Source organism: Cricetulus griseus, assembly GCF_003668045.3.
Source record: "Cricetulus griseus strain 17A/GY chromosome 1 unlocalized genomic scaffold, alternate assembly CriGri-PICRH-1.0 chr1_0, whole genome shotgun sequence".
Lineage (NCBI taxonomy): Eukaryota > Metazoa > Chordata > Mammalia > Rodentia > Cricetidae > Cricetulus > Cricetulus griseus.
This window is the reverse complement of record NW_023276806.1, coordinates 238664644-238679650: the sequence shown is the minus strand read 5'-3', so window position 1 is coordinate 238679650 and position 15007 is coordinate 238664644. Positions and strand designations below refer to the sequence as shown.

Below are 15007 nucleotides of genomic sequence, written 5' to 3'. Positions count from 1 at the left end.
ATGCCTTTATCTCCCTTTCTCCTACATTCTTCCTAAGGATAATGGCATAAACCCAGGTCCTTGTACATGCTAGGCAAACACCCTCTCCCTGTGTTAGACCCCCACCCCAGCCCCAGAACAGATGAATTTTCTACCTGACAGTGTCACTTACATTGTTAATAAATATCAAGCCTTCAAAGTATCCTACACATTTTGAGAAGACATAGAGGAAATAAATTTCTTTACTATTCTACCTATATGTTTAATTTATAAATTGGTAGCAAGCAAGAAAGAGCCATGGTGCACTTATTTATATTTAAGAGATTGTAGTAAGCTTTTACAGGAGTGAAATTTGTCTTTGCTGCAGCAGTAAATCAAAATGGCAAAGTCGTTTTTCATGGTCAGCTGTGGTTTGTTTGTTAATGTTATAAAAGGGTTAGGAATGTTACTTTAATCATCTGTGCTATAACTGGTTGGCTTTTCTCTAGATCATATTAGAAGTAATGGCTGTTATCTTAAGAGCAGTTGTTTTTGGTGATAATGCTTTTCACTGTCAGGGCCTGTCTGTTTTCCATGTTCACCTGCCTAGTGCAAGACTCTAGTAACGTGGTGGAGAGGAGGCTGTCTCCCTGACCAGTGGTGTTTATTTCTTTCAGGTGGTGTGACAAGAATGACTGTCTCCCTGGTGGTTATTGTTTTTGAACTTACGGGAGGCTTGGAATATATTGTTCCTCTTATGGCTGCCGTAATGACCAGTAAATGGGTTGGTGATGCCTTTGGTAGGGAAGGCATTTATGAAGCACACATCCGACTAAATGGGTACCCTTTCTTGGATGCAAAAGAAGAATTCACTCATACAACCTTGGCTGCTGACGTCATGAGACCTCGAAGAAGTGATCCTCCCTTAGCTGTTTTGACACAGGACAATATGACAGTAGATGACATAGAAAACATGATTAATGAAACCAGCTACAATGGCTTTCCAGTTATAATGTCAAAAGAATCTCAGAGATTAGTGGGATTTGCCCTCAGAAGAGACCTGACAATTGCAATAGGTATGGTTTCTAAAAACACCATCATGAATGTATATGCCTTGTGTGTAATAGATTTGTAGAAGGAGAGAAAGCATTGAGGTTTAATTGGTTGGGTTTCTGGGGACAAGTGACGTTAATTTATGAGCTTTAAAATCTTGTGTGCTCTAGAAAGGAACTTGGGCTTCAGTGATTGTTTTTCTGCTATGTGGTAGAAAGGCCAGTAAGAATTTTAATCTTTGTCAACAACTCTAAATCCTCTCTGTATGAAGCCAAAAGTGACAGAGGAGACTCATTAAACAACTAATTGCTACTCCCTAGGGTTTTGGACAGTACCTTGAGCTAGAAATGTCAAAATGAGGTATGCCCCTCCTTCTCTAGGGGTTGCTAGTAGCCAGCCAAAGAAAAGGAAAAGAGGTGAGCAGTTTTAGAATTAGTATAGAAAGTTAAAGGAAAATGGTCAGGTTTTGAAGACAAGACAATGCTAAAATTTTCAATAACTCTATTCCTACTGACTGTGGACAGATGGTGTTTTAAACTTTCGTCACTTTACAGAGACTGTTGCATAGGAAATAATGTTAGTTTAAGGGAATGTGGTACTCTAGATATATGAAATAATCAAGGTGTAGCATCAGAAATGTTGTCACAAGATTACTTTTGAACATATCTCAAATATTTGCCGGTATGGACTTCTGTAGATTTTAAAGTTTTTTACTGGAAAACAATCCTGTACAGTAAGTATATGTCTATGTGTGTATGTTATTACACCATATATATATATAATACATTTTTGGAAGGACAGAAATGTCCTTGCTCAACAAAATACAATCTTTGAAATATCAAATTAGATGTATTCTTTTTAATAGAGAATTAATCATAGAACAAGTTTTTAGAATATTAAATCCAAATGAGAAATCTCCTCATTTCAAATCATGAAAATGAAAGTTTTGAAACTCTTTTTAAAAATATTCTGGGTGCATTAGATAATGAAATCTGGCCTGGCACACACCTCTATAATCCTGTTACTTTGGGATTGCATGTTTGAGATTGCTGGGCCACGTAGCAAGACCCTTGTCTTTAAGAAGAAAGGGGGAAAAAATGAAATCTGTTTTCTACTTCAAAGGCCTGTGAATGAATGACATTAGAATAATTTTAAAAATAAAACAACTTAGCAAATGCCATGCCACATTGTATGTCTAATAAATGATGCTCCTTAAAGTAATTTCTGCATCCATATGCTAGTTGTATTATCTTAATATAGAAACTGATGTTAATGTTGTTTTGATAAATGCATGCATTTATGGAATGTTAAGCTGGTTGCTGTCACCACATATGTTTATTTTATGGTGAGGACTAAAAATCTCTCAAGTTTCAAATGAAATTGAAAAATTAAAGTGACCGTTCTGTATTGGGGTAGGGGTGGTTAAGCGAGGGTGTCTTTTAGCCCAGGCTGGCCTCAGTAATCTGTATGTAGCTGAGGATGATTTTTAAACTCTTGATCATCCTCCCTCCACTCCCACAATAAAAAATGCTGTTTCTTGAAATATCACATTTAAGGCAAAGAGGCTGGATGTTCACTTCTGATACCTTGTGTCATAGAGGAACATTCCAATTCCAAAAACAAATATACTTTTTTTTTCTAAAATTCGAATTTTAGGGTAGTGATACAGCTTGGTTGGTAAATATGTCTAGCACCAGGTTCTACGTTTGCTCCCAGCACTGCAACAAGTAAAAGCCAAACCAAGACAAAACTGTTGAGTGATAAACGTGTTGGTTAGACACATTTAAGGTAACTTCAGAGGCACCAGAGTACTTTGGTGTTGCATTAAGGAGTAAAATTCCAGGATTCCTCTTGGATTAATTTAGCACAGGCACTGTTGCATTATCTCCTCTCTCCCTTTGTCTTCAGTCTGTAGCGAATGATTTCTGGGCTGTCTGCCATCTGTGTGTGTCTATGCTTATCTGAATTCTGTCCTGGGTCTGACTGTCCCTCTTGCTGTAGTTCAGTCCCTGTGTCAGTGTCCCTAACAAAGGGCTTTGTTCCATCTGTGTTGAGCAGCACAGAAAACATGGCAATGAGGAAGGATAAGGACTGTTTTATAGACATCTTTAAGAGTTTTATAAGGGATGAGGTTGTTTACGTCACCTGACCTAGAAGCACTCAGAAAAGCAAGCATAACTGCAAAGACACTGTTATCAAGTAATATCAATTGCATTGTTCGCTGTTTCCAACAATTACCACAGTGCACACATACAGGGATATGGTACTCAGTGTCAGGAGCATAGAAGAGTACCTAATTTAAGAGTAAAGCAATGTATTAGTTTAGGTTATAAAGCTAAGAATCCAAGACAAGTAAGGTTGCTAGTTACATTGTTCTCTTAAAGAGAGGTTCAAGGAACAGGCTGAGTATACAACAGGAAGTCAGCTTAATTACATAGTCTTAAGTGACCTCAAGTGTATTTTTAACTCAGAAGTTCCAGTCTCTGAATGTGAGAGACATTTTCCTAAAATGCATCACCACAGCTAAATGTTGGAGTATTTAGGGTTATATTCATTGGTGATATATTTGTTGTTGTTTGTGTATTTAACATCACATTGTTAATATTGTAGCTACAATTGTTTTTTGAACATTTTTGCTTTCTTTTTCTTCTTACTTATTTTTTATTTTTGCAAGTCACTTTTTATTATGTAGTTTGACAGCAAGGTGCATAAGGAATTTCTAACAAGCTCTAAATACCAAGAAAAGAAATAGTGGGCCATCTTAACCAGAATGTAAATAATCAATACCTTCATGATTTGTTATGCTTAGTGTTATGGAAGTTTAATATATAGTATTTTTTTCCTCTGGTTCCATTTATCTTTGCTTTCTATATTAGATTTTTAAAAAGATATTACAGTATATTAAATTGTCTACTCCTGATAATTGCATATAAAAACTTTCACTCTTCACATTCCTCCTTTTTTCTTTTTCTTTATCTTTCTTTCATACACACAGTTTTCCCTCTATCTCCTCCTACTCCCCTTCCCCCAGATCCACTGCTCCTCCCTTTCCCTTCAGAGAGCAGGCCTTACAGGGATATCAGCCAAACACAGCATAAGCTACAATAAGACCAGACATAAACCCTCATATCAAGGCTGGATGAGGCAACCCAGTAGGAGGAAAAGGGTCCCAGGAGCAGGCAAAAGAGTCAGAGACTCCCCTATTCCCATTCTTAGGAGTCCCACAAAAACCCCAAGCTACACAAATGCAATATATAGGCAGAGGACCTAGTACGGACCCTCACAGGCTCCATGATTGTTGGCTTCAGTCTCTGTGAGCCCCTATGAGCCCTGCTTAGTTGATTCTGTGGACCCTGTTCTCCTGGTGTCCTAGACCCCTCTGGCTCCTACAGCCTTCCTCCACCTCTTCTGTTGGGTTCTCCGAGTTCTGCCTAATGTGTAGCCATGGGTCTCTGCATCTGCTCCCATCAGCTGATGGAGAAAAGACTCTTCATACTTCTCTTTTTGATATTGTTGATATCACATTTTCCATCCTTTTTATTCTGTGTATCCCTTGGTGATAAATACTATTACTGTTTACAGTGTACATTCAGTTGTCATGCACATGTTATATTCTTACGGGCCTAAAGCAACTTAGGAGTCTTCAAGAGCCATACCATGACCATACTTTTCAGGGTACCCATCCACGAGCCTTTAGGACCTCACTTAGTGCCCTGGTATTCAGTATGCTTATAGCACAGCTGCATACAGCTTCAGTGGTCAGGAAGACTAAACAGCACAAATGTTTTCATTTAGAAGCAGTAATGTTTCCTTTTTTCCAGACAGACTGGTGTTTATTATTTTGACTTAAATATTTTTGTAGCAAAATTTATGTGCAAAATATTTTCACTATACCTAATACCATATTTACACACACATATTTTTCAGTTAATATTTAGTCAAAAATCAAGCGTAAAGTTGGGTGACTATTTCATTTGCATATTCTGTCCATGTTATGGGTTTCTAATTTCTTATATGTGGTTCCTTGCACTTTCTGTCTTGGACTCTCAAAGGTGGGAGAAGAAACAGACAGATGGACAGGGCACATTGGAGGGGCAGAGAAACTTATAGAACCTTTCTACATAAAACAGCTCAGGCAGGTGGGGGTTTTAATCCCAGCACTAGGGACACAGAGGCAGGTGGATCTCTGTGAGTTTGAGGCTAGCCTGGTCTACAGAGTGAGCTCCAGGATAGCCATGACTACACAGAGAAACCGGGGGGGGGGGCAGGTCAGTCTTTATTTACTTGGGAGTGTAATTGTAGTTAAGAAGAGCCTGCTCATTCACAGTGGTGGGGTGTAGAGCAGAGACAGCAAGGGTGAAAGTCTTCAATCTCTTCCCCAGTGCAGAACAAGTCACATTCGACATAGGTGGACTTCATTTGATGACAGATTCTGTAGTAAACAGTCTTGTGATGTGTACAGGTTTTAAATAAAATGCCTTATTTGTCTCTGCAGTTAGCAAACAGTTCAGCACCATTGAAGAAAATTGCACCATGATATAATTATAGAAAATTATTGTCAGGTTCCCTTTCAGTCAGATAGGAAAAGTTACCAAGTGCCTTACCAGTTAATTCTCTTTTAAGTAGAAGACAGAACAAAGGAAAGGGACCAGAAGTCAGAGCACACTTAACATTTTTAATGTCACATGAGCAAAGTTGCATGTAAGAAAAGAAAACCCACCAATTGAAAAAGTTTCCTCCTCTTCTCTGTCTTTTTCAGAAAGTGCCAGAAAAAAACAAGAAGGTATTGTTGGCAGTTCTCGGGTATGTTTTGCACAGCATACTCCATCTCTTCCAGCAGAAAGCCCTCGGCCATTAAAACTGAGAAGCATTCTTGATATGAGCCCTTTTACAGTAACAGACCACACCCCAATGGAGATTGTGGTAGATATCTTCCGAAAACTGGGTCTGAGGCAGTGCCTTGTAACTCACAATGGGTAAGTTCAGCACAACAGAAGTCAGTTCCCTCCCTAGAATTACTGGTCCTTATTAACAGAAATTTTCAGCAGAGTAAGAGTCAGGTCCCCAGTGGGCATGTCTGACTTCGTTTGGTTATAAAATCAGGACCAGTCAAGCCCCACGCTGGCCTGAAGAGTAAGGAGGATGTCAGCTCTGTGCTTGTTGTCAAGGATACTGTATTTCAGAGCTGGAGAAGAAGGAAGAGATTATTGAGCTTAATCCTGGGAATACTAGGCTCAGCTTTCAGGGAGCATTGCAAATCCACTGTCTTTTTGTGTTTCATTTGTCTATATCTCTTCCTAAATATTTTGCTATATGCTATTTAAGCCAGTATTTATCATTAATGAAATAATATATGAATATGAAAATTTGTGGTTTAACTAAAAATCTTCTTTAACCATCCTGTTTTTGTTTATTCTTTTTTTTTTAACCTTCTCCAAAACAAATCTAACCCATAAACTGAACCGATAATGGCACACAACATTCATATATTTAGAGCCTTTTATTTCCATTATACTATTTTTTCTTAGTAGAATTTTAAATTTTTATTTAATTATTTTTATTGTTGCTGAGACAGGGCCTCACTGTAGCTAGAGGTGGCCTGGAGTTTGTGATCCCTGTGGCCCTCATGAGCATTTGCCTCCTTGCTGGTGACTTGTTGGAATTCTTAGAACATTGTTTCATGTGAAGTTGTGGAGCAGAAATGATAGGAAAAGGAAACAGATGGTTTTCTGGATTTGTTATGAACTAAAGGCTCACCCTCAGTGTGAAGCTGGTTAAATACTGCATCACATACATCAGAGGGTCACAGCACATTTTATCTTTTCAAGGTTTTGTTTAAGACACGTGTAACAGAACACATGACTCCTCTCTAGAGAAAGGGGGCATAGAAAAGCAAAGGAAGGTAATTTACTGAACACATTCATCCTTTTTCACGTAATTCCTCAGCTCTGCACACTGCGAGGAGGGTTGTATTTGCAGGTGTTTTGTTCAAGTTAGCACTCCAGCTCCTAGACTCCTGCTGCTATTCCACAGTCTTCTCCTGGACTAGTCTGTTTACTGACTATTCTTTCTTCATGATCTTTTCATCTCCTGAAACATTTTCTGGGCCTCTACTGTAGACCGTATTGACTTAGAAATAGCAGTATCGTAGATATTCATACTTCTGTTAAACAAAACAAAGCAGAAAATTTTCTAATTTTCAAATTTTCTAATTTGGGTGTTTTCTAATTTTCTAATTTTCCATGCTGGTTGTGTGTAGCTTTTTTTTTTATATTAGTTTATATAATATAAATAAACCAGAGATGTGCTTCATAAAATACTATGGTCTACAGTTTTGTTTACTGTTGTCTAACTTAGAAAATGGTACCAGACTTCATTGTTTAAAACTTAATAAATATTGGCTTTCATAAAGCTTTGCCTTGGGCCCTTTGAATCATCATATGGCTAGATTGGAAACTAAAGTAAATTTTCATGAGCTACTGTTAGCTTTGAGTTCTCTGTGCCTGGCATGGCTTCTCTTCTGTACTGACAAACACCAGTGCTATTCTGTCAGTGGTGATGAGCTGTGACCACAAAGCCCTGCTGTGTGGCTTAATTTTCATACATCATCTTACTGCTTAATTGACAGGATTTTGGCAGTATAGATCCTAGAAAGGAAAATACTTAAGAATTAAATTATTTGTTTTTTTTTTAAGGGGACGAGAGTTAGTTAATACAATTTTATCTTCTGCTGCTGCTGGCATACATAAAGGAGCTTTCTTCCTACAGGGGGTCATGTTTCATAGCCTTGATTATATATTCCTTATTTCTTTTGTTTTGTTTTGTTTCCTTAAGATTTATTTATTTATTATGTATACAGTGTTCTGTCTGCATATATTTCTGCAGGTCAGAAGAGGGCACCAGGTCTCATTACAGATGGTTGTGAACCACCATGTGGTTGCTGGGAGTCGAACTCAGGACCTCTGGAAGAGCAGCAAGTGCTCTTAACCTCTGAGTCATCTCTCCAGCCCCCATTTTCCTTATTTCTTTACAGAAAATAGGTGTATTCAGAAAGGAAAAAGGTCATATGGAGAGGAAACTCTTGACTGTGTTGTCTGTGAACACTTAAGCAAGAGGGTGTTTTATGTTCAAAGTTAAGTGGTTAAAACTGAGAACAGGTGGCATGTTTGAAGTGAAGACCATGCAGTTCTGGGTAGCCATGTGTTCCATGAATCAGCAGTGGAAAGTAGTTATTTGGAGGGAGAAAAGTACAGCAGACTTGGGACCTCAGGTGCAAGAGAAAAACAGAATAGAGCAGATCTGAACTCTGGTTGTCCCATATTTTATATTAACAGAACTTCTCAGAACCCATAAGTTTACAAAACAAACAGGATGGTAATAGAAGTTGCTAGAAATTTTTGTCAAGTAAGTTTGGGAAGTATTGAATTAAATTACAGCTGAGGTTTCCTTTGGAACTTCTCAGGACTTTGAAGATGTTGATGTTCTTAGATCCCCTAACTGTCAGTAATGGAAGCATAGCTTGCCTGAGAATGCATCCATTTTTTTTTTTTTTTTTTTTTTTTTTTTTTTTTTTTTTTGTGGGGTAACATAGGATGTGTCTTGAAATGTTCTTTTGGAAATGTCAGTTTATGATCTGTTAATTTCCACATCATTGTTTCTTAGCTCAGAAAGAAACATCAGTTATTCTTAAGTAAACTTTTTGCATTGATTTTCCTTTTACCCTTTACAACTGAGAGCGACACTGAAACTGGCTCCATGTTCTCAAGTCAGGCTTCTCTGTTAGAGAGGAGCTGTGTGCTTTTGCCCCTCCTAAAAGTTCTGCACGTTGTCTATCTGCAGGTGCTGTGTAAGTGTCCCAAGGTGGCTGCCTGATCCTTGCAAATGTGTCACTCTCCTCATTTTGCCACACAGTTACCAAGCTTACTAATACAAATGATAAACTGAAATTAATCATTCTATTTAATTGGATGCACAAAGCATGCACAAGAATAAAAATGGTGTTATTGTATTTAATTAAGTGCTAAGAATTCCACATTTCCTAACCATAAGATCTATTGAATTTTTAGCTTAAAAAAATCCTTTTTATTAGAATATAGTAATTGTACAAAATCATGGATTTCATTACATTTTCATGTGTACAATGTACTTTGAACATATTTACCACCACCCCAGAGCTAAAGAAAGAAAAGAAAGAAAGAAGAAAGGAAGAAGAAGGAAAGAAAAAAGAACCCTCCAATCTTTTTCTGAAGCATATTTATCTAGTGATCAAATGCTCATTTTATACAGTACAGTTTTTGAGTTTTGAAGAGGTTGTTCCTGTACTCTGAAAACTTCACTACATTTTTTAAATAAAATAATGTGAACACATGAACCTTTCTCTGCCTTTATTCTACCCTTCCTGCTCCTCCAGCATCAGCCATTACTGTATTATGAGGTAAATATTTGTTAAAGGTCAGATTGCTTTGATGTCTCATAGTGATCCTCTTTAAAAAGTCAGGCCTGGCAGTGGTGCTGCACACCTTTAATCCCATCATGACTCAGGGCATAGAGGCCAGCCTGGTCTACAAGTTCCACGACAGCCAGAACTACACAGAGAAACCCTGTCTTGAAACAAAAACAAAACAACAACAACAAAAAAGAAATCCGAAATTTCCAAGGCAGCTTAACACAAAGTTGACTTAAGCAGACAAATCATCAAGGAGATGCCTGCTTATTTTGAAGACATTTGAGATGGGTTTCTGGAATTTATATCACTACATATTATAGTCAAATTCAATTATTTGTTGCAAAATAAGCATTAGGATATTTAATAATTAAAAGTAGTCTAGTTTCAGGTATCCTTATGAAAATTATTTTGTAAGATGTGATAACTGTAAACTGAGAAATAATTACTTAGAAAAACATGTATTAAAAGTCATTTTGACCTCTACTCATAAATGTTTTATTACCATATTATAAGAAATGGGATTCAGTTCCTGAAAATGAGGTCAGTCATATTTACACTTCTCTTCCTTAATTGGAATTCCAAATAAATAGTAAAAATGTAAGAGATTTAAGTTTTCTTACGGAATTCAAATTCAACCTCCATCCCCCAACACACAATGTTGAGGTAGATCAAATAGCTCTTAGGTTGTTATATTAGAAACTGAAAAACATGTTCATCCAAGGAAAGTCATCTCCCAATTTTAGAGGTCTGTAGCTGTGTGTCATTAAGTTTCTTCTGTACTTTTAGTTTTAGTCATCATTATAGTTAAAATTTATCATATTTTCATTATTTGGTTTAAAAACAATAAACCCCACCATTAGAAACAGTATTCTATCACTTTTGAAGTTAGTAAAATGTCTGAAAATGGAACCTAGATTTTTAAATCTTATTTTTATCTCAAGTTCATGAGAAGCATTCTTATGGTTATGTTTTATTTCCTTCTCTCATTCTTTATCATTATGATTGGAACCTCTTTCAATTTAATTTCTCACAGTTATTAGCATAATAATCTGTTTCAGGATTGTCTTGGGGATCATCACCAAGAAGAACATTTTAGAACATCTCGAGCAACTAAAGCAGCACGTGGAGCCCTTGGTGATTAGCTGTCAGCTCTCCTCACTTAGACACCTTAAGTCAGGAGGCATGAAACTTGTGAACAAACAACCCCACCATGCTGCCAGGCACTCTTATATCTCAACAGATGTCTGTGAGATGAATTAGATACACTGTCTAAAATCCCATTCTTAGAAAGTGAGCCGCAGTTTAACATCCATGAAAATTAGGTAAACTTGGAGAACTGCAGGAAGTCTGGTGGTTGAATAAGGAGACATTATTGGACATGCTTAAACATGAAAAGTCTACCTTAGTGGATTCACCGGTCTCAGCAGACTCCTGACTGGTTCAAAGAAAAAAAAAATGCCTGTCCTGCCCCCCCCACCTTCACTCTCTTTTATGCTTCCTAGTCTGTGTTAGTAGTGTGGCAAATCTAAGCTCCTTTGTGACTTTAACTGAGCTTAGCAAGTAGAAATGCTGACCATTTAATTTTTAATGGGCACACTAACCAGAGCACACTGTGAATATATCTGTGATCATAGCATTAGTCCTTTTTCTGCTACCCCTTGTCTATGTTCAGAGTTAAAATGTGTGTCCTGCCATTTCATTAGTGGACTGTACATAGGTCATGTATGTGCCCCTTTTGTATGATGCTTCTAGATTGTCATCGAAGTAGCTTTTGTGTTATCAGGCTTTATATCTTAGTGGTGTCATTGATTACAGATAAATTTTGATTTATGCATAACCAGTTGTCTGGCTTTAACAATTAATGCCTCAAATTATTTTGCCCTGCAACTGTCATATCTATATGAAACCTGTCCCCATTTGTTTAAGTATACAACTGATTATGTATTCCTGTTGTATGCTAATATTTCACAAGTGTTTCATGCATCCTTCTTTAAAATCTACTAACCTCAATATAGTAGCTACTCATTCATTCTGCTTTCTGCTTTCCCTGTAATAATCTTTCAGGATTGCCTCTTGATTTTCACCTACTTTTTAATGTAAGCATTAACCCTTTCATAACAGCACTGTATCTTTTCGGGGAGCACAAAATTGAAAACAGAGAATATGAGTATGCTTTCAGAGCCCCGGATTGTGCTGTAGGCTTACTTTTGCATCTGAAGTTGGGAGGTGAAGCTTTGTGCTGACTGCTGCTTACCTAGTTCATCTCAATTGTATGTGCTTCCATGAATATTCTGCATACAACTGGGTAATCTGAAAATTATTTCTTGAAATTTTTGGTTGTACAAAATGTTGAGGTTTTAAATTGTTTCCTAATATAATGGGAATGGGTTCCTTTTTCAAACTGGATCAGTATTATTTCCTGTTCATATACCTTTCCAGTTCTGTTACTTTTTTGTTGGCATACATGAATCAAAATAGCTCTGCTTCAGTGAGGCTTGCAGTCCTCAGTCCCAGTGGGAAGGACCTCAGTCAGGCCTGAGTGACCACAGTACTTTTTATGTCAGAGGTTGGTTGCGGGGGAATTTCATTGTCTTTACCAGTAAAACACTTTTTAAAAATGCATAATCAGCCTGCTTGCTTGGCTATCTGTTCCTGTCAACAAAAACTATTTATCTATAGATTTAGCTCCTGTTTTCTTTTGCCTTTTGGTTTAATAGATCCTTTCTGTTTATCCTTTTCAGGCGCCTCCTTGGCATTATAACAAAAAAAGATATCCTCCGTCATATGGCCCAGACGGCAAACCAAGACCCCGCTTCAATAATGTTCAACTGAGTTCTGTAGATGAGGAGAGAGAGGAGACAGAAGAGGAAGTTCGTTTGTTGAATAGCACAATTCTTTAATGAGGGACTCGTCCACTTTTTTCTTCTTTAAAAAAAAAGGAAAGGAAATACAAGCCGAGCTTTTGCAACCTGGTTTGCAAATAATGCTGGGAGAGCAGAGGGATTGTCTGGGGAGGGAGAAGGAAAAGGAGTGAGGTACTTCTCTAAGTGACTGGAGCAGTAATTCATCTCATGTCGATCTGCACTGGCTGCATTTGCTGAGGCTGTGCAGTGAGAGTGCAGGCCTGAGCCTTCATGGAGATGGAGCCTTCACTGGGAATCCTCAAGCCTCTGGCTGGCCTTCAGCACCACAGTGACACGTTCTCAGTCCCTGTTTCTAGAGGGATTACTTTGAATTGAGCCATCTATTATGACTGCAAGGTCTTGCCCTTTTATATCAGAACTGTTCTGTTTAACTCATGAAACGTATAGTTAAGCATTACCTTTCTACATTCCAAAAGAGCTTCTCTCTCTTTCCCCTTCCCTTTTCTGAGCTGTAAGAAAACCTCTTTAAATTGGTGTGTCCTTTTGAAGCAGTCCTTTCTCATATTGAGACGTACTGTGATTTTACTGAGGTTTCATCACAAGAAGGGAATGTTTCTTGTGCCATTAACCATGTAGTTGGTACACATCACTAAAGGCTTAGAAATGTGCATACACACCACTGCTGGCCAAGCAGTAAAATCTTGAGATGGGAATGAAATCTCCTAGCATGTGTGGTGTGATTCAGATCAAAAACAAAGAAACTGGACTCTAATCAGTTTTTTTTTTCCTCTCAGACTTTATGGATAATGTGACCTACTCTTATGCAAATTTTCTATTTCTAAAATTCCTACTATGACATACAGTGCTGTTCAGCATAATTAAACAATGTTGCTGCTGTGACAGTGACGAGAAGGAAGTATTCTGTTTAGCTGGACCTGTTATTAATTGCATGGTAAACACTGGAACTTTTTTCTTGAAATTAGATTATTCTTTTATTTCAGGATGTTTCACTGCTGACACTGGAGATGAAATGTAATTCATAACTTGCACTAAATGTATATTTCTTTTCTTAAAAATTTACCATTCTTATTTATATTTTTATGGATTAAAATTTATAAAATACAGATCAGTTAATATTGCACTTAAATAATTTTACCTTTTTAATGTGATTTTTTTTTTTTTACTAGACTAATTCTGACTTAAAAATGTGGAGGTATGAGCAGAGTTTACAGTGGGCGCAAGGGTTTGAGAAGAGATGGTCGCTTCTCTGTGATCCAGAGTGCACATGATATACCTTCCGAGTTCTCACTGCCATTTCCTGGGTTATGCCCTCTGACTTGTCCATTCTGACTCGAAAACTAGAAAGTTGAACATACCATAAATTACTACTAGTAGATTAAAACCAAACCTTTCAAACAAAAATGAAAACAATAAAATCATAATCTGAGTATAACCTTTAAATCATTGGGTAGGTGACCTTACCTGAAGTGTTAAGAGATGATTGATTTGAATAGCCATGGTGCACATTTTTGCAGGATTAGTTATAAGGTACCTCAGAGTATTGGTAATTGTTATTTGAAAATGCCTGTTTTAATCATGGTCTTAATTCACTACTGGCAAAGGCACTTTACTCGCTAGATTGGCCCAGATAGATCTGTGAGTATGCATTTTTGAAGGGCAAATGCATTTGTGCAGACAGACATTTTCTGAAACAACTGGCAATGAGCCATTTTTTAGTATTGGTGAGATCACATTAGATCTGTATGATCTTGATGACTTAAAACATTAGGAAGCCATATTAGAATGATCCAGAGTTCACCAAACTTTCAAGGTTTCTCAGCTGTGCTGTCTGCCAACAATATTTTTGTCTTTTTACTTCTGTTGGCAGATTTCAAGATCTTTATAGCCCTTTCATTGTTGTTTGGCTAAACAGAGTACACTCGTTTTTAATAATAGTTCTGTAGATCTTAAAGTATATTTGCAGTGTGCAAGGCACTGCTGGGGTACAAACTCCTTTGCTTGGCTGATGGTTGACTGAATCCTTTCTGGGTTCCAAGTCTTCATAGGAGAAGCCAGTTTCTCGGCAGCTTCACACAGTAAAACTAAACATGATTTTATTTTCTGTATTTCCTTTTAGATTCTGCTCTCATGACACATCGTATTTCAGAGATTGACATTTCAGGGTACATATTAAAGCATTCATTTTCTTTGTTACATTTCTCTATTTCATACTGCTGAAATACATGAAAAGTGCCGTGTTCTTAATGTGTTCAGAGGTTTGGGGGTTTTTGTTTTTTCCTTTATGGTATTACCATCTGTTCTGTTTTTCTTTTTTCATACATTAAGGTTTGGTTGATTTTCAACCAAATAAGATAGTGGAGACCATGAACTACACGTGCCTAGCTGATTGGCAAACTTACTGACCAATATACTAAGTACAGCGCCTTATTTGAGTACCCTTTTTAAGAAGGTATGATGAAAATGGGCAAAGGTGTCAGCATCTCTTATTAATAATTGCTTTTGGTTTTGGTTCCTGAAGAATGCTTAGTTGTTAATCTGTGATGTTGCCTAGAGCTGTATTTATCTGTTTTTATTTATACTAGTGTAGTAAAGCTGCATATCATTACAGTAAATATGATTACTGTGATGAGTTAATAAGAAAAATCTATTAAAATCTCTACTTCAA

The 15007-nt window shown here is 37.2% G+C and overlaps 1 protein-coding gene across 4 annotated transcripts in view; it reads left to right on the top strand.

The window, feature by feature from the left end:
• Window positions 1–15007, top strand: part of Clcn3 (chloride voltage-gated channel 3) — a 74662-nt gene extending 59655 nt beyond the window's left edge. For 2 of the 4 annotated variants that reach the window (XM_027394078.2, XM_027394082.2), the window contains 4 exons: window positions 636–1034; window positions 5771–5987; window positions 10516–10591; window positions 12199–15007. In XM_027394078.2, coding sequence (XP_027249879.1) covers window positions 636–1034; window positions 5771–5987; window positions 10516–10591; window positions 12199–12357 — 851 coding nt within the window. In that variant the 3' untranslated portion in view covers window positions 12358–15007. Of the gene's footprint in view, window positions 1–635; window positions 1035–5770; window positions 5988–8850; window positions 9383–10515; window positions 10592–12198 lie in introns of those variants that run through there. The other 2 variants (XM_027394081.2, XM_035452022.1) reach the window with 2 other exon arrangements.